The 21,845-nt window shown below is 37.3% G+C and overlaps 1 protein-coding gene across 1 annotated transcript; it reads left to right on the top strand.

The window, feature by feature from the left end:
• The first annotated feature begins 1,197 nt into the window (after positions 1-1,197).
• Positions 1,198-21,762, top strand: LOC106710385 (homeobox protein orthopedia). The gene is made up of 8 exons (XM_045684102.1): positions 1,198-1,651; positions 4,660-4,773; positions 5,144-5,321; positions 5,437-5,554; positions 20,199-20,364; positions 20,559-20,693; positions 20,853-20,981; positions 21,116-21,762. The coding sequence occupies exons 1-8, from the start codon at positions 1,618-1,620 to the stop codon at positions 21,247-21,249; spliced, it is 1,008 nt and encodes a 335-aa protein (XP_045540058.1). The 5' UTR covers positions 1,198-1,617; the 3' UTR covers positions 21,250-21,762.
• Positions 21,763-21,845: the final 83 nt, after the last annotated feature.

Raw genomic sequence — 21,845 nt, 5'->3', positions numbered from 1 at the left:
GAAGTATTTTATCGTTTTATTAGATTTTAGTAAAAATCTATTTAAGAGATTGAAGTTTCAATGAGAATGAATTTATGACGAGTCTATTTTGATATTTTCTAACTTTAAACTTATCAAACCTAATAAATTAACTGTTCAAATTATTCAACGAATGGACTGACAAAAGTATCTAAGTAGGTCACTTGAAAATAGACTGTGTGAATATATGTCTATATCATAAACTGTTAAATATTCTAGTACATTAAATATATTTAAGAACGCTGAAAATCCATTTAATAAAGTGTTAATACCTTTCTATGTTCTGGGTTCTACATGACCTATATCTAAGAGAAGCAAAATGCGCATATTTTAATAGAAAAAAGTAAATGAAATCTGTAATATTTTAATGAAGTTTTTTTTGAGTAAATATTTCTGTAATCAATTATGGACACTATTATTCTACTAGAGATTCCGAATAAAATTTAATAAAGGTAGAACAGAAAAAGAAATACATCATTCCCGATACGTCCCCCTCCCTCCCCCCACTCCGGCGCCCCTCCCCCCTCCGGCATTCCTTATTCAGTAGCGTCCGAAAATTAAACGATTCTTTACAAGAAATCGCACTCAAAATGAAATTCAACTGAAAATATTTGTAGCGGCCGATCTCGACTCGAGCGCTCCTATTTACTTTGAGCGGTGTAGCCGCCTGAAGCCGGGCGCCGGGCGCCGGTCGTCGGGCCCGGGCTTTTGTTTGTTCTTTTTTAATACAAACGGACGGACCGCCCAACAACATACATATAAAATTTCAATATCACGATCCCACTTCGGAAGGCTTCAAGTGAATTCTACGCCATCCCATTGGTAGATACGAAACGTTCGATATTTAAAACTCGAGCGTGACAGAGATAGGAATACTCAGGAAAGTTCGGAATCTTCGTGTGTGAGAGAGAGAGGTATAGTTGTGTCGTACACTGAATATTGCATGAAGGCGAGCACCGTATCAATAATAGGCGAACGAATGAAATAATAGATTATTCGTTTGTTCCAATGTTCGGTAAACAAAGTGTAGTCGTCCAGCGACGACGGCGGCCGCGAGCTACGAATACTGAACGAGCTTTTTGTTGATGTTGAAAAAAGATAGAAGTAGTTTTGTTGTTTCCTCTGTAGCGGTGCAGATGGCGCGGCGGCGCGCTCCCGGCGCTCAGTCGGCCGCCGGGCGTTCGCACAATAAACGATCCATTCTAAGGGCGAACCAATCAAACTGCAAATTTATACAAATTGATACTAAACGGGTTATATTAATTTTATAACAAAAATTAAGTGTGTAAATAAGTTTGAACGGAGTCGTAATTAAAACTAATTGGGTGTAATATAGCGTTAATTGTTTTGTATAGCGCCGGCTCTTTTTGTTGCGAATTTGCCCTTTTTTCATGGGTGTATTTTTTTTCCAAATAGTGTTTGATATTTGTAAAGTTTCTGGCGGAACTGCGCGGGCGGCTGCAGTGAGCGGGGACTGGTGTGCAAGTGTTGTTTTATAATTAAAGAAGACTACAAGTGTTGAATATAGCAAATGATTTGTGTGCTCGTGTGGACAAAGATGTCGCTATAGGGGGTGGCCGGGGGTGGCCCTTTGAGGCCATGCTCAACAACCTCACCGCCACTGCCTTAGGAGGTGAGTCTATCAAACATTTTTTTATTTTATTTTTTTAAATTAAATTGTTAATTGACTTTAAATCAATGAAAGCTAGATAAAAAATTAATGTCTTAATTAATTTATTTCAAAATTATTCATAAATATTTTACTTTTCTTTCCTATTTTCAAATAATCTAATTGATGTACTGATGTTATCTTAATTTAAATAATACCTATTTTATCTTCATATCCACATTCAAGTTACTGAGTCCAAGATAGTTACAAAAATTTACTTATCCTAATATTATAAATGTAAATGTATCTCCAGAACTCACGATTCAACAGATCTTGACCAAATTTGGCACAGATGTAGAACATAGTCTGGAAGAACACATAGTTTCTTGTTAATACCGCGCAGACAGAGCCGCGGGCGACAGCTAGTGAGACAATAAATTTGAAAGTGGTTGATTATATCAATGTAATATTTATCACTACGAATGTAATCTTTGCAAAATATATATTTTTTTATTTTTTATACAAACAACTAAAATATTTATAGAACGTATATGTATTTAATATAACCAACGTTTTACAGACAAAGTTATTTTCCTACGAGACAAATAACTTTAACCCCAGGAGCAGTGAAAGTTGATGACAAGAGGTTTTATTTTACGGGATTCGATTACATTAAAGTCAGTTTATGATCCGATGTAATCCCGCTGAGCCGTTGGGGTGAAAACTGCTTGTTTGTGTGTTGCGGGATCACAGCGTGTTGACACTGGATAATAACATCAATATTTTCGGGATATAAATATAATAACAGCAATAGTTTAATATTTAACATAAACCTGTCCATGTAAATAAATATAGAAAACTAGCAGCAACTCCGTTCGAGTAGAATTTAAAAAAAATAATAAGTAGCCTATGTGTTTTTCCAGACTATATTCTACATCAGTGCCAAATTTCATTAGCCATTAGATCGGTTTAGCCGTTCTAGAGATACTTTCTAACAAACATCCATCTAAACATTCGCTTTTATAATATTAGTAAGATTATTTCTATACACACTTGATTCAACTATCTAAGAATTGATAATTGAAACGTGAAAATATATTTAATTTTAAATTATATAGAGTTTATATAATACGTTGCTTCGATCATATGTTGAAATCCACAAATGATACTATTTATGGCCAGTTTCTGAGTTGAAAATCAGTTGAAAGTCATAAATCTCGCGTCAGTTGTTTCATGAGAAATGAGTAGGTATTTAAGAAATATGTGTGACAAAAGCGCGACAAAACATACATAATCTCTACCTACCCTCTTAATGAGCTTACGCTTGGGCTTTCTTGTTTCTATTTTACAAAGTATTTACATTAATTTCAATTCGTGACGCCGTTTGGAATTGTGGTTAAAAGTCAAACTGCAGTAAAGGAGATCGGTGTCGGCTGTGGGATCTAACTTTAGCAATTTCACTCAGTTTTGCTACGACTTTTCCTACTGAAGACGATAACTTAGCTAAATGTTATTGAATACTTAGTATAATACTAAGTATAACAAATACTAAAGTACTTTGAACTGACATTTTTCTCCATACACTACTCGTGTGTAACAACATTTTAGAGTTAATACGGAATTTTGAGTACAATATTTATTTTCATATACTACTAGCTGTCGCCCGCGACTCCGTCCGCTTGGGATTAAAAAAAATAACTTCATAAGTAGTCCATGTGTTCTTCCAGATTATGTTCTAAATCTGTGCGAAATTTCATCAAGATTTGTTGAGCCGTTACGGAGATACTTTCAAACAAACATCTATCCATCCATCTAAACATTCGCATTTGTAATATTAGTTAGATTGTATGTAGAGTTAGTAATAAATTATTTGTTGTGTTCAATATTCAGGTGGAATAACGGCAACAGGAATTACCACAATTATCCATCGCTGTAAATCGTAATTCTCATCTTCGGCTGTGGGTTTCTACAGTCTAAACAAATGTTGTGTCACTGTCATTCCCTTAAAAATAACAGAGATAACATGTTTTTGTATCTTCAGTGAAATCTAACTATTGAAGGAGTTATGTACGTCAGATGTAATGTTAAAAGTACTACTTCGTCGTGACTCACTGTTGAATCATGACGCATGGAATCTCTGGTACATTATTGTTTCTTAGTATTGTAACAAAAAAATCTGTGTTAAAACTAAACAGTTTCTTTTTAAAAGCTTCATAAATATAAGAAAAAAAGTCTTTACAACATAGCAAATAATCTTTTACGATACAAATTTGAAGTATATTTTTTTGCTTCCAAATCTTAAGGTTTAAAACAATATGTCAGTTCAGTTTGAAGATATTTAATCAATATTGATTTCCATTCTACCAATGGTGAGAACTCAAGCTTTGAAGCTGTACCCAATGTTAAAGCTTAAAATCTTTTCAATAGAAGTGTCACTATTAGCATAAAATTTTCATTTAACCGTAGATTTCTCAAACCAAAATCTCTGTATAAAACATATCATCTCTGTCATTATGTTTGACAAAACAGAGATTACAATATGTTTTAAACGGGTATTTTGGTTTTAGAATCCGACGGTTAGTCGTACCAAGTTCATAATTTTGTATAATCAGCGCTAGCTCATTTCGAGCGGTCACTAACCGCAGAATCGATGTCTGCTCTCAATGGTCGGTGCATTCCGTTTGATTTATAAATGGAACGTTTTCAATCATAAACATGTAGATATCAAATGTGTCCTTATTTCATGAATCTCATATATATTTATCGTTACATAAATTCATCATTAATTTAATTAAAGTTACTTATAAAATTGGAGTGTCTTTATGTTACATTGAAATTAAAATCATATTTCGCGAACAAAAGTATTCAATTTTTAAAGTAACGAATATTCAATTTTTAAAGTTGTTGTCTGTCTGTCCGTAATTCCGCGTCCGTTTCGTGTAATCACTGAAACGGCTGGACCGATTCCGATGGGTCTTTTACTCGAACGTATGCGATCTATTCGAGAGTAACTTGAGCTATTTTTTTTACAGGTCACAAGGAGGCGTGCGGCGAGGACAAGCAGCTGGAGGGCAAGGGCGAGCGCGCGCATCATGCGCTGGGCGCGCGCCTGCATCTCGCACACATACGCAACGAACACCTGCAAGGTACATTCTATATCTGCTAGTATTGATACATCTGGATGTGCAAGACAAACGAGCTCAACACAGACACCTGCTTATTACACAAAAACTTCCAGATGTAACGTTGGTCTTTCTCCTAAGTCGCATAAACTAGCTTAAGATAAAAACAAATCTGGACATTTTATACGTACACTGGACGTTTTTTCCACATTGTTTTATTCTTGAATTAGAAGGTTAATATAAATCATCCAAATGGAACTGTCAACTACATAATGTGTATGTTATGTTCTTAACTTTACGTAGAATGACGTATCCTAACCGTTATGATATGTGTCAATAAGTAGGAGAGTAAAATACCAACTTTTATTGTGAACAAATTTTTATGTGTGTTCAGGCGGGCTGCTTCAGCAACAGTCTCAACAGCCGGCTGGAGCTCACGGGGGGCACGGTGCGCACGGGGGTCACGGGGCGCACGGGGGGCACGGGGGGCACATGGCGACGGTACCGGTTAGCATGCCATCCGCCGCCTCCGACAGCGACAAGCCCACCAAGCAGAAGAGGCATCGGACGAGGTAAGAAAGATTTTTTAATCTTTTCGTTATCGCCCTGTGTTTTTGTTCATGTGATTTGATAGGGTTTAAAGATTTTATTTTAGAGTACAACACTTAGATATGTGTTGTGTCGTAGGTTTACACCGGCACAACTGAACGAGTTGGAGCGCTGCTTCTCCAAGACCCACTACCCTGACATCTTCATGAGAGAGGAGATCGCGATGCGCATCGGACTAACGGAGAGTCGGGTGCAGGTCAGTCGACTTTATTATTCATATTCCAAATCAAATTTATGTCCGTCTATTTATCAAAGATTTTCTAATTTCGTCGTTCCGGAACGTGCAAATCTTCGCAATTGTAAAAATGCCAGTAACTAACTACTTAACTCTTTTTGATATAGAGAAATTGTCAACCATTTAGTATATTACAAGTTAAAAAAAGCAGTGAATAAAAAATAGTTTAGTCATCATAAAGTTATACAAACAGTATCCCTCACCGATATCCGCCGGTCTTTAAAAAAAAATAAAAGAATCAAATAAAAACTATAACATTGGACCTAATAGTGAGCCTTGCGATACACCCTCTTCGCACGTCGCATACAAAAGTTGCACCACAACGACACATTTCACGAGGCCTTCTACCTGATACAACCTTCAAATGACGTGATATACATCGCCTTCAACTCACTTCTCGTATGTGTACTTTAAATACTGGTAATGATAGTCGAAGTCAAACGCTTAGCAATATACATTTTGGATTTCATAACATTTTTCTTATTAAATGATTGATGTTATGGGCGAATGTATAACACGTAAATTCATTTTTTAGTAACTTAGTCAGTGATTTAATGTCCGTCTTTAAACATAATATTTTTTTAATAGAAAAGCTATGTAAATGTTATATGTACTTAGACAGATTCAAGTTTATTTACTATTGTAAAAGTTTGTACAAACATTGTTGCAAAATTGTTGAATATAGACAATATCCGGTAGACACTTCCGCTCACTGATATCCGCTAATCGTCAATAATAATGCAAAATAAAATTTAAATACGGCGTTTAATCTCATTATTATCCAAACACTTCGGGATAAACGTCGTTAACGAGTTGTGTTCACAGTATCGGTCGAAGATTTACAATACAGCCACTGTATCGGCTACTCTTCGCTAAACATCGCTTTGTCCAAGCACTTAGTCTCAAACGTAACTATACTTTGCGTTAGACATTAGGCTTAATTTGTGTCGCGCGCTCACTAATATTTGTATTTCGTTAACGCGGGATACACACGGCCGTGCGCGATTGGGAACTACAAAATTTTACAAGAAATAATATAAATTACCAGACAAGATTAGAAGAATACGTAAATTTAAAGTCTCATGAATTGCTAAATTAAAAGTTTTAATAAAGCTAGATATTTATATAATTAGTATAACGTAATTCTATCTTATAACACTGAAATGCGTAACGTTTAACTTTATCGTTTGCCCTGTGCGAATATTAATCAGGCGCCCTTGTTGCTAATTATAAATTTTGTAACTGGTACTCGGGCGCAAAGTACCCCTTGTAAACCGGGTCAAAACAGCAGTGTCCAAAACTATTTTGACACATGTCATAACATCTATACACTTCGATATAATGGACACATGAAAAGTTCTTCAAACATAACGTCCGTATGTCATACAAGAATCCGATTGAATTTTATAGTTACCAATGTATCGTTAACTTCAGTATTATCTTATTGATTTGGCTCCTATTACCCGACCATTGTGAGAATGTTAAATGTATTATCTCAAACGCACTCTGTTTGGTTTCCGGTAGCGTCTTGCCCCAGTCAATGAATATGTATTACTGCTTGTTTAATCTTACTTTATTATGTTCACACTGTTTCTCTAATGATGCATCTTATGGACGGATACTTTTCATTATTTTTACTTTATCAACAGTTTTGTAAATGAGTTACATAGTCCTCCTGAAATATGTATGTTTTTCTTTATTTGATTCCATTCTTTAAGTCTTAGCTAGATTATGAATTAAATGTAGGCTATCCTTTTGTAAATATCTTCATATCAATCATTATTAATTTTTACTCTGGTCTCCTTAGAGTATTTTAATACTCTATCTTCTGGGCAAAATATTTACTACGCCTCCTATAATACAGTCGAAACTTGCATAAGCGATTCCCATCATTGTCCTTTCCGACAGTCGACCTCCATAAGCGAGAAACTCGGGTTAGTGAAAAACAAATGAACTCGCTTTTCCAGGTTCGACGATATAGTATTTACTGACTCCAAAAATACATTTATTAAAAACTTTATAACTAATAAACTATTACAATAAACAAATCATAAAACACAAGACGAACTCTTTTCAAACACCGTGCAGTATCACTTCAATATAATAGTTCGACTCAATAGGTTTACGATTTCGCGACTGATGTCAGCCATAATAGTTTCTTTTATTAAATTTTCGCGCCTTTTGGTGTTGGCAGCGCGCTCTATACAAACCAACATTTTTTAATTCGTTTCAACAACGACCGCGCGATGTTTTCTCACCGAACAACCTTTTATTAGTGATGTTCAGTACTGAGAAATATTTTTAATGACGTTAAATTTTTTTTTATCGGTTCCGTATATTTTATATAAAACACAAAAAAAAACCGTAATTCACGCAAGGCTTATTACAATTACTGAAATAAGATTAGTCGATACAATTAACCATTGTTATTATTATTATTATTAGCTGTTATTTACTCTATTTGGAAATAATGTTTTCAACCAATGAACATTATGATGAAACAGAAATTTAAACAAACCAAAAGTATAAATAACATTTAAGTCAAATATCTTTCCCAAAGTTATAACGGAACCCAAAACATCGAGCAACTAGTCCATAGTCCGTAGTTCTGTACAAACAGAGCTAACCTTGCACCTTGGGAGTATTTTTTAAAAAAGTAGCCGTACAAAAAAGCTCGAGGTACAATAAATAAATAGTATGGTCCGCGGAAGAATGTCACAGTGTGGCGCGAAGTGCCCGCCGCCCGCCGCACGCCGCCCGTCGCCCGTCTTCTGCCTCAACACAAAACGTACAAGAGTGTATGTGATTGTGCGTCTGTTTGTGTGTCCGCCACACACAAAACGCTACTGTTTCGTGGCCCTTTAATTATATGGAAACGTTAGGTTTGCCTTTCAACGGACAATAGAGTGGTAGCGATTGAGAGCGGTGTATGTTCTAATTCCTTTGTCAAACTAAACTTTGAATGCTGTTAACTGTTTCTTGCTTAGACATTTTATGAGAAAGTAGAAATATTTTACTGAGCTTGAGATTATTTTTTTACTTACACCTTATTGCTTGAATTCTACGAATAGTTAGAACAGCACTAAATTCAAAATAACCAACGAATCTTAATTTACTTCTTCTATTGAGGATAAATAAATAGAAAGTAGTAAATATTAATTGAATTAAACAAACCGCGGCGACTTTACACCCAGTGCTAATATAAAAAGTAAAAGTCGGCACAAGATGAATAAAGTGATTATTATTGTGGGGCCATAAAGTTAGTTTTATACAGTGGTAGAGCTACTGGTATAATGTTTATGATCACATCACCTGATGACTCATGGAATGGCCACAAACTTACTCGTATGTGTAGTGTACTTATAAATATTAAACAGCGTGTGTGGGATAGAACGCGAATAATTTCTATAAGGTAGTTGATTGTTATTGTAAACTAGTAGTGCGTAGTTAAGTTGATAATATGGAAAAATACATTAACAAACTAGTTCAAAGTTTCAACAGACATTTTCTCGGCTGAGATTTAGACAGTAGTCGAATGATTCGAACTCACGACCGGCCCGGTGGCCGTACCTCATCTTGACCACTGAGTTATATATATCAGTATCGGAGTATATATGTCGCACTATATAAAAGACTGCGTACAAACATGCCGAGAACCGAAGCGTGACACCGTCGCAAACACGCCGACTTCGCGCACAAATAACATTGTATTGTGTAAAACTTGGACTCTGATTCTATTAAATGTTTTCCATGAAACAAATATTAGTTCAGTTCAAAATAAATATTGATAAACGGAGCAGATTTTAAACGAAATGATTTCTGTTGAATTATTTGCTCGCTGCTTTTGTAGTTAACATTCAAGGTACATGGAGTTTAAAAAGGAGAGGAAGCGTTTCCCATGATTTGAAGTAACTAGTTGATTTGATACGTTAATCATTAACATCTTGATTTAGATAAATTGCATACTATATTCTGATTACATCACCAATGTCTTTAAAGATAAAAAGTACAATTTTAAAATACTTTTATTAATAAGATAGTTTTTGCGATGTAAAGAAGGCGATAGCCATGTTACATGTTAAACACAAAATAAAACGTTCATTTGTAATACCATTAATAAAGAAAGAAGACTTAGGACCTTCGTACACAGAGCAATGTAAGTCTTCGTAACCCGGCGAGTTCAGTTGCTAAGCGACTTACACAATACAAAGCTGTAGGGATACAAATACAGCGGGCATTACCGACATTTCTATCTGTCATCACCAAAGCCAGTCGCTCGCAACTGACAGTGTTTGTTAAGATTGTTGTGGCGATTTCCAAGATGGCGTAGCAAATCTATACAGTTGACATGTAGTCGCTATTCCTGTAAAGACCGAATAGATGACGAGCGTCGACGATTCAACATTGTTTGTACGGAGCGCGCAATGCGATTCTAGAGGTGCAACCATACAGTATTAGTTTCGAAGGGCATTATTCTCAATCTTAGTTCCGGTCAAGTATAATGGAGTTTACAGTATCAGTGTATGTTTGTTGATTCAACATTTTAACATCTGCAAAGTGCGAGCCGATCAAAGCTCGCTCACAAATCAATGCGCTCTCATTTTAGCACAACAATAAAATATTTGAAATCGCACCAAAAAACCTTTGTTTGAGAACTTCGCTCTTTGTGATGCATCAGTTTTCTTAGTTGTTTGTATTACATTATTTGAATACGAATATTAAATAATCTAGAACTATGTCTAGATTTAAGTGTCTATCATTATGCTAGTTATTACTTATTTGAAAATTTCATAGTTTTTTTAATTAATTAACTTGCACCAAATAGATAGTTGACATACATTTTTTTAAATAACTTACAGAAGCAAACACTTGCTACGCACATTTATAATTATAAAAAAATCTCTTGTATTAAAATCCAATGCATTATTAAACGCATTATAAATTCATTGCGGCACAATTTCGCGGTGTCAAATAAAAATAAATAAAAAAACAACCCCCAGTCATTCGCACTCTGCTTGCTAAAGCCTTTCATTATTAAAAAGATGCATAGCTCTAGTGATGTACCACACAACTGACAACAGAAACATCGATGGAAATAAACGCTCATTTTATATTCAGTACAATTGGACATCTGATAAGTGGACTACAAGGGACGATACTTTTCCATTATAAATTATTCCGGACATTGTGAATTCTTTTTGGCCCTCATTTACTAAATGGAAGCGTTTATTGTAGCGAACGCTGATTTTGTCTGCCTGTACCGGTATGTTTTAGTGTTGGTAAATTTGTTTTCTTCATTGAATAAATTCCAATTTTTAAGATGTAAAACATACGTTTTGTTATGAATAATAATACCTTTAATTATTACTTAGGCAATTTAAAAAGATACATGTTATTATCATGAGCCTACTATACAATCCCACTGAAGGGCTCGGAGCCTACCTTATATAAGTTAGGGGTGACTAGGCCATAGTCAACCACGCTGGCCCAGTGCGGATTGATTGGCACATATCTTTGAATTTCTTCGCAGACATGAGGAGGTTGCATCATAATGTTTCCGTTCATCGTAAGAACGTCGGTTAAATGTGCATTTGTACATCTAAAATTAAAAAACTCAATAGCACCTGTAGATTACAAGTAAAGTGCTTAACCTCTGCGCCACCAACGTTACAGGCAGTGTTATAGTAATTAATTGCTTAATTTAATGTAGGTATATTTTTTATTTGCAACATTCCGAACCATCCAACGAATATTTTTACATCTCTTGTGAATTTCCATAAGAAATGCAACTCGATTCTGATCTAATGTCTCCCTCAATTTTTGTTATAACTTTGAACTACTCTACAAAAAAACAAACACACCACTAAAATTGTGTTCATCTCTTGCAACACTCTATCACAAATTGGCTAAATGCTAAATCGTTTATTTAATAATTACTTACACTGCTTCCCAAGTTCAGACTAAACCTATATGGATCTTTGTTATCTGAAATGTAATTCATTATTGTTATTATTGACCTCTCTACCTACCAATCACAAGCTATTGTATAACTTCGTATACACATTGGCCTAGTAACTCAAACATAGGAACATCACTAGAGCATTAGAGAGCATTAGCGCTGCCCGCCGCTGTATTAAGATTTATTAAGCCAATAAGTTACGTGCCAACTTCTCCCGCGCCGCTGCCCCGCCGCCCCGCCACCTCCGGCCCTCCGATAACACACAGCTTGATGGAACTTATAGAAGAAAACTTCTATTTATCTTTGCTAGATACTGGTGTGTGAAATGATCTTTTTAATCTTATAGTTAAACTCAACAATAGCCTTAAAGATGAAAATAGCTAATATAGCCCGCGACTTCGTCCGCACAGTGTTAACTTCGTAAGTATCTTATGTGTTCTTCCAGACTATGTTCTACATCTGAGCAGAATTTCATTGAGATCTGTCAAACCGTACTGAAGATACCTTCTAACAAACATCCATACATCTAAACTTTAATTTATAATATTAGTAATATTTTAGATGTTGATTAGTAATTGTTATTTAATACGAGTATGAAGTGGTGTAGATAATAAATCACGAATAACCAACCCTAACATCAATTTATCTAATGGACGATATAAAATGTATTAAAAAGTGATCACCTGCGCCAGGTGTTGTTATTATCGATAATCTGTCGACAGTCGACAGCGCAGCACTGATCACGACTGTGTTATGTTTATTATACTACTGTTCATTCATTACCTAGGATGAAGGTGTAATTTTAGTCTTTTTACCCTTCCCACCTTTTTCTTATAAGGAAAGGATGGGAAGAGGAATTGAATTTGATGGAGGAGGCATAGGAAGGTGAAATATCCTCTTTCTGTGTGTCTCCTCCTCCGTCGATTAGAGGTAGGTAACGTATCTACGTCATTTCGGGGAATACAGTTGGCCACTTACTCATTTGCCGCCTTATAATATATATAAAAAAAATTACATTCAAACGTATCTATCTAACGTGCATTGATTTTATTAAATTGCACTTAAAGTGGCATTCCAAAGAGCGTATTCTTTCTCTAACGACTGGCTACGCAACTACAGTAACTCTGGTATTTTGATATTTATGGATATCAGATTCATTTCATTTTTCATTATCTAAATCTCTATTTTTCTACCATGATAATCAAAGAATCTTAGACAAAAGTTGGTTAAAAGCTAATGTTTTACGATCATAGAACATCGTTAATATATAGGTAAAAGTCATACAAAAAACTGGTCCTTTACAAAGAGCTCGTGAACACTTTTCTCAATAAAAGATAATGTTGCCATACCGGGAAAAAATATAGCCCGAAATTGCCCCGTAGCCGACATTACGGGGATTTCCCCGTGATTTAGCATTATTCGCAGCCATTTGCAATAAAAACGTATTGAGGATCAGTTGCGAGTTAATTTGGCTGGCATTGTGGGGACGGCGGGACACGGGAGCGCAGTGGTTAATAACTAGCTGGGGTCAGCGGTCGTCGGTTCGAATCCCGGGGGATACAGGAGCGACTTGGACATTGCTAAATGACCACTGTCTAAACACTGAATACTGGTTTTTGATTAACCACGTGAAAAAATGCTAAAGAAAAATGAAGTATAAAATAAATCAAATAAATTAATAAATACGGATATTTACGGTTAAGTATTTACATTCCAAGTAATCTTACTAATTTTATAAATGCGAAAGTTTAGATGGATGGATGTTTGTGCGAAGGTATCTCCTGAACAACTGCTAGAATCTCGGTCAAATTTTGCATAAATGTAGAACATAATGTGGAAGGTTAAAAATTAAGTTTTTTATAGTTCCGCGCTGACGGAGTCGCGGGATAAAGCTATATTCACATAAATAACTTAGTTTCAATAGTCCAATTAGGTACATATGTACTTATTTATAACTATTGAAATATTCTTCAAAATGGAGAAGGTTCTCAGTTCGTTTGTATATTTCTTTTACTTTTTTTTATTTTTTTTATTTCTTATATATACTCCTACTTGTCCAATTTCCACAATTATTTTTATGTGACACAAAATCAGCGCTCAATATTATATTATAGTCAACAATAGCCAAAGTAGCCATAGTCAACAATATTCATATCTTTTAAATTTCGAATTAAATTACAAACAGATAAAATGTAAACCACATTATCAACAAAGGGAAACAACAAAATAACCGGCACCTAATTGAGCGTCGTAATCCTCGTTAATTCTGCCGCCCCCCGCCGGCCGCGGCGTGAGGATGACGATTTAAAAGTCAATATAGCACATTGCGGAGGGCGCGTACTTAGGGCGGGGGAGATGGCCCACGCCGGGGCGCTGCCTTGTTAATATAACAAATCTTTTATTATTAATGTTACTCCTTTTTTATTAGCTTTTATTACCTTTTTTAATATTCGAGAATATTTTACAAAATAATCCTGCTCCATGCATACCGCATTACAATTTAAGCATAGCGTTAGTTATTTGTTTAACTTATTATAAATGTAATCTCAAATTTTTAAATTTACTTCTTAAAAACTTGCATAGAAGAAAGACTTAAGTTTTACTTTACTTTACAGAAACAAGAAAGAGAAACCTAATCATATTGATAACAATTATTAAGAATTTTTAGAAGTAAAAATTCAGTTAAACAGTGCCATAGACAATGACCGAGTTATGAAGAAACATTGTATAATTTTACTAATCAAAACAGCCTTAATAAAATTAAAATGTAATGCGTTTGTTGTTACAGAGATATGAAAATTATTTAAGAAATAGATACACAGAATGTTAGTGTCAAATCCCGCGGGAGCGCGACAAGGAAATGCACTAAGCACGAGCGCTCTCCGCGGCGGCGACATGCGAAATGAATTAACAGTCCCCGAGGACGACCCCACCTCGCCGCCCACACGCGCCTAGCGCCCAGCGCCCTGCGCCTACCCTCATAGCGCATCTGTCCTACTGATACAACTCTAAGCAGTTGATACTGTTTATATTCAAATTAACTTATTATTTTATTTTTATGAATCGTTTTGAAATAAAAAGTCATGCTTGTAACGCAAAATTTAACAGATCAATTCCTTCCTTCTATATCCAAGCAGTACACTTCTGTCAACTTTTTAAGACGACCCTATAATACTCAATATTACACAATGTAAGATTCTATTTCGTCTATGGAGATATGCAAATAGGGCACAAAACTCATTTATTTTATTCTTTGAACTTACTGTAACACTCAGATGTTCACGAGAAACCTCTGAAAAGTTTGACATTACGTTGCCAAACACCAATATCCAAACCACTTTAAAATCTCGCTTTTGTTTTTTCATACCAATTCTTCCAAAGCGAAGGAAATTCAATTGTTTTTTTATAAATCACAATTTTGTTTCGTGTGACGTATATCCTAGATTCTTGCATCTAGGATGGAGTCCCGGGGTGGAGGGGGCGGGTTGGTTTTACGGGGGATGCGGGACGTGGGGGGGAGGAGGTTGTCAGGCATTTAATTAGTGTCAGCCGCTGTCGTCCTGAGCTGTGCGCCGTACCGCGCCGTGAGCCGCTTTCAATTGTCGTACAAGTCGTAAGCCGCGGATCTCCGAGCAGGCGCGCAACTCCAGACATAAATACGAAATTGTTTTGTCTTCATTTAACTTGTGAATCGTTCTATTTGAATTTACTCATTCAGTACAATTTTCATTATCCGATATGGAGTGGTTACAATTATACCACAGAGAAAAGTTTACGGTACCGCGGATTGTGACTGACCGTGACTTTCTGACACTAAAATCCCCGTTTAAAACCTATTGTGATCTCTGTTTTTTTTTTCAAAGATAATGACAGGGATGACGATATGTTTTATACAGAGATTTTGGTCTCAGAACCGAACGGTAAATGTCAATGTGGATTGATACTCATCCCAACCTTTCTCGGTAGTCTTACATTTATTAAGAGTTGCTTTGCTGTCATAATTTTTGCGTAATATTTGCTCGTTGTTTTCTTCAACTAGAAAAAAATCATTACACAGCTCTACTTACTGCTCTACTTACTGTTATTTTTATTTACATTATTAATCATTCCGCCAAACTGAGTTTAGAAGGTTTTTGTATAAGAGTACAATATCGCAGCGTAAAGAATTCTTTTGTAAATACAAAGTTGCAATTTTGTTCATCCCTCCCCCCCACTGCCAAGGGGCGGCTGTAATTAAATGCCTCCGTACTTTGCTCAAACGGTTGCTGAATCCTCGCTGAAGGGCGCCCTCTGTCGGACAAGTTTTATTAAAATTAAATTGTATATTCTACCGGCTGCAGACGCATTTACATTTATCTTTTTAAGTCTGTTCCACAAAGCCACAAAAGTGAAGCGAACTTTGATATAAAACTGACATTACTTTCATTTTTAAATCGTTAACTAGTCAAGGTAATAGCTAACAAAAAATTTAACAAAGTCTTTATTTTCGGTTTGTTTTTGTCTCGATTTTTCACTATGCTTCGTCTTCCGGTCTATGTAGGTACTTCAGGCGTTGTTATAAAACATAATTATATAATTGTGATACATCTAAAATTGAGGTAAAATAGTTCATATAACAGGCAGTATATAACTAAGGTAGAGATATAGCGAGAACAAAGGTTGTGTTACATGGCCGCCCAGCCAGGCGGAAGTAACAGGGCAGGCGGGGCGCTAGGGCGGCGCGGCGTACTATCTTTAACTGTCGACAAAATATACGATATATGTCATTTAAAATATTAAAATATTTATTGCTAACATATATCGCATTAAAAAGAGGATAAAGTTAACATTTACTTACTTTCACGTTCTAGAGATAATTTTTAAACAAAGCTCTCTTGTATTACTATGTAAATGGAAAAAATTTGCTCTATTTTCCATATTACTTGAAGACAAAAACACTCTACAGAACTACATATATAATATATTTGTAATATTATAATATATAAAAATAACTGATTCACTTTATCGATAGTGAGTTACATAATTATTAAAGTAAATAAAATATCGATATTCGCACATCACTACAGGCGGGAGGTTTACGCGTGCGCGCGTATATATCGAGCGGGCGGCGGTAGGCATGTGCCGAGATATATACTTACATATATCGATAGATATCGCATTCCAAACACGCCTGACTACACTACGCTTTGTAGTTAATATACAACGATATTCAATCATGCAAAAAAATTGAGCAAATTCTATGAAAAACTTCGTTCAATTTTTTTTTCTAGATTTGTTTTTGTTTCAAGTAACAGTTTAAAATCTTACTTCTTACAATCTTACTTACATTATAGATGCGAATGTTTAGATGGTTGGATGGATGGATGTCGAGAAGGTCTTTCCAGAGCAGCCAATCGGATCACGCTGAAATTATACATAGAACATAGTCTAGAAGAACACATAGGATAGTAATTTCATTTCGTGCGGATGGAATCCGCATGGGACAGCTAATCTCAGTAATATTATAAATGCGAAGGTTTGGATGGATGTTTGTTGGTTAATATCGCAAGAAGGGCTCAATGGATGTAGATGAAATTTGGTAAAGATGTAAATCATAATCTGGATAAACACTTTAATTGCGCGCGGAAGGAGTCACGGGCAACAGCTAGTAATGACATAAACAACTAACTGAACGTCAGTGTACTAAACGTCTTGACCGATTAGATTGGTAGAGTGAGACGTGTCAGGTTCGTTTTCTTCAGAATGTTTTACTGGATAATTTCGGCTTTTCGAATTAATCTTTATATATCGCATACCTAATATGTTAGCTAGTAGGTAGTATTGAATTTTTTGTCATTTTTGAGTCCGCGTCCGCTGTGAAGAAATAACAAACAGTAAATTCATTTAAAAATCTTTTTCTTTTGAATATATTTGGTGTTTAAACATAGCAAAGTGTTATTATGATAGTGTAAAATGTTTGATCACAATCATATCTCTACTTCTCTGTATATATTTTAATAAAGAACATTTTAAAACACTGTAAAATTTATATAAGCGTTTAGTTACAGACATGAAATTGACTAGTTTCTAAGACGATATGGTTTTTATCGACAACTTGCAGATAAACGGGTACAAAACGGGCTCGTAATCTTTTTACGTGGCATACGGAGGCTCGTAAAGTGAGGCGATTGGTTGTGCGCGTCGCTTAGCTTCAGGCAGTGCGAGGGCGGGCGGGGGACAGGACAGGGGACATGCCGGGGTACGGGGGAAGGGACAGGGCGGGCGGCGCTAAGTGATATTTACGGCGCGAACGTGCCGCCGTAAGCGCGGGGCTTACGATATTTTTAGCGATTTTGTCAGGTATCCGCTCGCGTTATTGTAGGGATTTATAAGAAATAACGATTTAAAATTGTTGGTTATTTTGATTGTCTTTAAATAAAATTTCAATAAAATAATTATGTAAACGTTAACCTTATTTAAATATAGACTTTATTTAATTTAATTTTTCAATAAGATTTATTTTAAGTTTGTTATCCAATTACTTAATTACAACTTAACTTCGTTCTTTCGTTTCTTTGCTTTTAAAATTTAAACCTAAGCCGTATTTCATATTTATTACATAGCCATAAAGATACAGTTCGATCTGTAAATAGATAAGATTCTATGGAATAATCTGAACACTCGCATCTCGTACGGCAGCAATTCGGCGCGTGTTAGCACGCCTACGTCTGCGGGTAGCAACGTCTGCCGTGACCGGCGTGTTTACTCGACGTGTTCGCGGCTACAACAATACTGTAAGGCATAGCAGATAGCGGGGACCCATGCTCTATTAAATGTGACAGTTGGAATTTATTTTACAACAGTTTCAATACGTTATACAACAAAGTTGTATTTCTTCGGAACTTTTAAAAACTTGACGTCAGTCTAAACAGTACACTTAAAAAAAAAGTTTCTTCCACGGTGAGGAATTAAGAATTACGAAATTAAATAATAAAACTTCTAATAAAGTAAATGGGAGATGATATATTCCCCGCCTTCGCGTTCATTTTGCGCCACACGAAGCAATAGTTCGGTGGCGCACGACCGGCAAACACCTCGCGCTAACCGCCCGCTCACGAACACTGACGAAACCCTCTACGAGCTGATGGTGCTATATACCTATATACATAGCGGTGATAATGGAATATGAATTTGGAGGTTATCGACATCACGCGAATTACATTTTGCACATTAAAATTACGGTTACATTTTCTGAGATAGTGTTTGACTCTGACCTAGCTTTCTTCGAATTTAGAATAAGTATTAATTACATTACTTCGTATTTAATGTAAAATTTTCCCCTTCGATGATATCTTCTATTCCTAGGATATCTTAGATTACTAACATTTGCAATGTATATCAGAATGATATGAAGGTGATTTAGAAACAACTACAATTAATAAAATGAGTTCAGAATCTGATAACTATTATTTTGACATGAGACAGTTATCATTATATCTTTTTTACTTCTTGTCCTGGTCGTTTATCTTACGTTGCCAACGTTGATGAATCAAACTGGAAGCTTACGGTCCCAAGTCAATGTTTGCAAATTGAAGGATGAGCGGGTCGCTAAGCTCCCGACCCGCCGTTTCTTCGTCGACCCGCCGCAGATCTGCCGCCGACCCATCGTCACTATCCCTGAAGTTGACTAATGTGTATGGATCAGTCGTAAATCGCTCGCCCCGGGGAAGAGTTATTGATTTCAGCCTGGTCCCGACTTCCCCAGGGATGGACTAGTGGTTCACAAATGGTTGCGATGAGATTGATCTTTAGTTTTTAATGCTTTTAAAACGATGTGTGTAAACATCGGATAAATTTAATTAAACTTTGCTGGTATATTCTGTGACTATGACAAAGAAATTCTATGGCCTAACAACTATTTGATTACGTAATTACATATTTTGTTTCTAAATTGAAATGTCCAGAATCCAATCGTCCTGTCATACACAAGTTGTTTCGAACAAGATTTTCGTACGATAAAACAAGTAAAACAAAATAGTAAAAAAAAAGATAACATTGCAACAGTCGCCCGCTGCTCTCCCCGCGCTTCCCTGACTCCGCGATCGCCCATAAATAATAGAGTTTGTCTCTGACAGTTGCCAAATGAGTACTGCCCTCTCGCTCCCTCACTTATCGCTCCCTCTCTCTCACACACAGGCTTTTATTTTTAAATGTGTCGTTTACAGGTTTCACAAACTTTTGGTATTGCTTTTTTAATGTCACTGTTTGTTTTCTTTCATTTTTCTTTATATTACCATTTTTAACTTTAGTAGATTTTTATTTAAAATGAACAATTATTTTCGAGACTATGAATAAGAGAGAATTATATACTGTTAAAGTTTAACGTGCAGCTAAACCAGAAGTATGTTTTAAAAAGATTCTGACTACTACAATTAGTGAACATCTACGCTTTCGTAGCACAAGCTACGGTTTTTTTATATGTCAAATAGTGGCAAAGGAGCAAACGGTCACCTGAATCTAAATAACAGAAAAGAAATGAATTTTGTATCTGTAACACGGTTGTGAATTCAGATATAAGGGCCTATAGAAAGGAGTAGGACAACAATGTATGTGGTTGTATTGTCACATACAACACTGCATGTTGTTGATCTCCTCCCCCGGTTGCAGGTCTGGTTCCAGAACCGTCGGGCGAAGTGGAAGAAGCGCAAGAAGAGTACGAACGTGTTCCGTTCGCCCGGGGCATTGCTGCCCTCGCATGGACTCCCGCCCTTCGGCGCCCCAGATGTCTGCGGGGCGGGCGTCTTCGCCGACAGGCCCTGGTCCATGCCCTCCGGTGAGACTATTAACCTTGTTATTTCTCAATGTATTGTACTATGTTTAAAACAAATTATGAAACTAAGAATGACTGAGGAGTTTATACAATAAATTTATTTTACTTATTACCAAGAATATACAAGATTTTCGGTAACTTAGAGAATATTAAATTTCATGAAAGATCATGACAGTAAGCGTGTTGTGTCTGTACAGGTCTGGGCCAGTTGTCGCAGTCGGGCGTGTCGATGGGCGTGGGCGTGTCGGGCTTCGGGTCGGGCGCGCTGCCGCAGCTCGCCGCAGACCTGGCGCCCGCGCAGCAGTACCAACACTACCCGCTCAACTCTATAGGTCACTCACCTCATCCGTTATCTCGCTTACAAAGCATCAGGACTGCAAAACACTGTTAGATGTAGACCACGTTAATTGTCACAATATTTTCCTATTTAGAAACTAATCTTATTCCTAGTGCATTGAGGAAGGTTTGTTAACTTTATGGTCTTGTTGCAGGCGACTCCATGATGTCGTACTGCGGGGGCGGGGGCGGCGGAGCCGGGGGTGGAGGCAACGGGGGGGCGCTGGACGGCTCGCCCGCCTCGCCGCACGCGCACTGCAACACCGCCTCGCCCGGCACGCCAGGTATGCACTACTCTACACACCTCCGCACACCTCATGTCACCCTGGTACCTCGTGCGCTTTCAGTTACAATGAAATGATTTCCAAGGACCAACCGACATATATCAGCTCTACTAAAAGTATTTGTATGTATGTAGGAGGTGGCGAGTGCGAGGAGCAGTCGTGGCGCGGGCACAGCATCGCGGCGCTGCGCCGGCGCGCCTCCGAGCTGTCGGCCGCCATCCCGCCATATCTGCAGCTCAACTACGACGCGCACAGCCCCGTCTACTGACCACCTCCGACATCGCCCCGTCTACTGACCACCTCCGACATCGCCCCGTCTACTGACCACCTCCGACAGCGCCCCGTCTACTGACCACCTCCGACATCGCCCCGTCTACTGACCACCTCCGACAGCGCCCCGTCTACTGACCACCTCCGACATCGCCCCGTCTACTGACCACCTCCGACAGCGCCCCGTCTACTGACCACCTCCGACATCGCCCCGTCTACTGACCACCTCCGACAGCGCCCCGTCTACTGACCACCTCCGACATCGCCCCGTCTACTGACCACCTCCGACAGCGCCCCGTCTACTGACCACCTCCGACAGCGCCCCGTCTACTGACCACCTCCGACATCGCCCCGTCTACTGACCACCTCCGACATCGCCCCGTCTACTGACCACCTCCGACATCGCCCCGTCTACTGACCACCTCCGACATCGCCCCGTCTACTGACCACCTCCGACATCGCCTCGTCTACTGACCGACAGCATCCCGCTCATCACACGGACACCAACAAACATACCCATAGACTTCTAACTTTTATTCGTTATCCTGAGGAAGGCGTCATCTCAGGAAAGAAATATTTTTCGGGCTTGCATCA

This window comes from Papilio machaon, chromosome 25 (genome assembly GCF_912999745.1).
Source record: "Papilio machaon chromosome 25, ilPapMach1.1, whole genome shotgun sequence".
NCBI classification, from domain to species: Eukaryota; Metazoa; Arthropoda; class Insecta; order Lepidoptera; family Papilionidae; genus Papilio; species Papilio machaon.
The sequence above is the reverse complement of the archived record's forward strand: the minus strand, read 5'-3'. Positions and strand labels throughout refer to the sequence as shown.

Coding starts and splice junctions, on each gene's coding strand:
- LOC106710385 (XM_045684102.1), top strand. CDS start 1,618: ATGCTCAACAACCTCACCGCCACTGCCTTAGGAG. Junction 4,774..5,143: donor ACGCAACGAACACCTGCAAG/GTACATTCTATA, acceptor ATGTGTGTTCAG/GCGGGCTGCTTCAGCAACAG. Junction 20,982..21,115: donor CGCCTCGCCCGGCACGCCAG/GTATGCACTACT, acceptor GTATGTATGTAG/GAGGTGGCGAGTGCGAGGAG.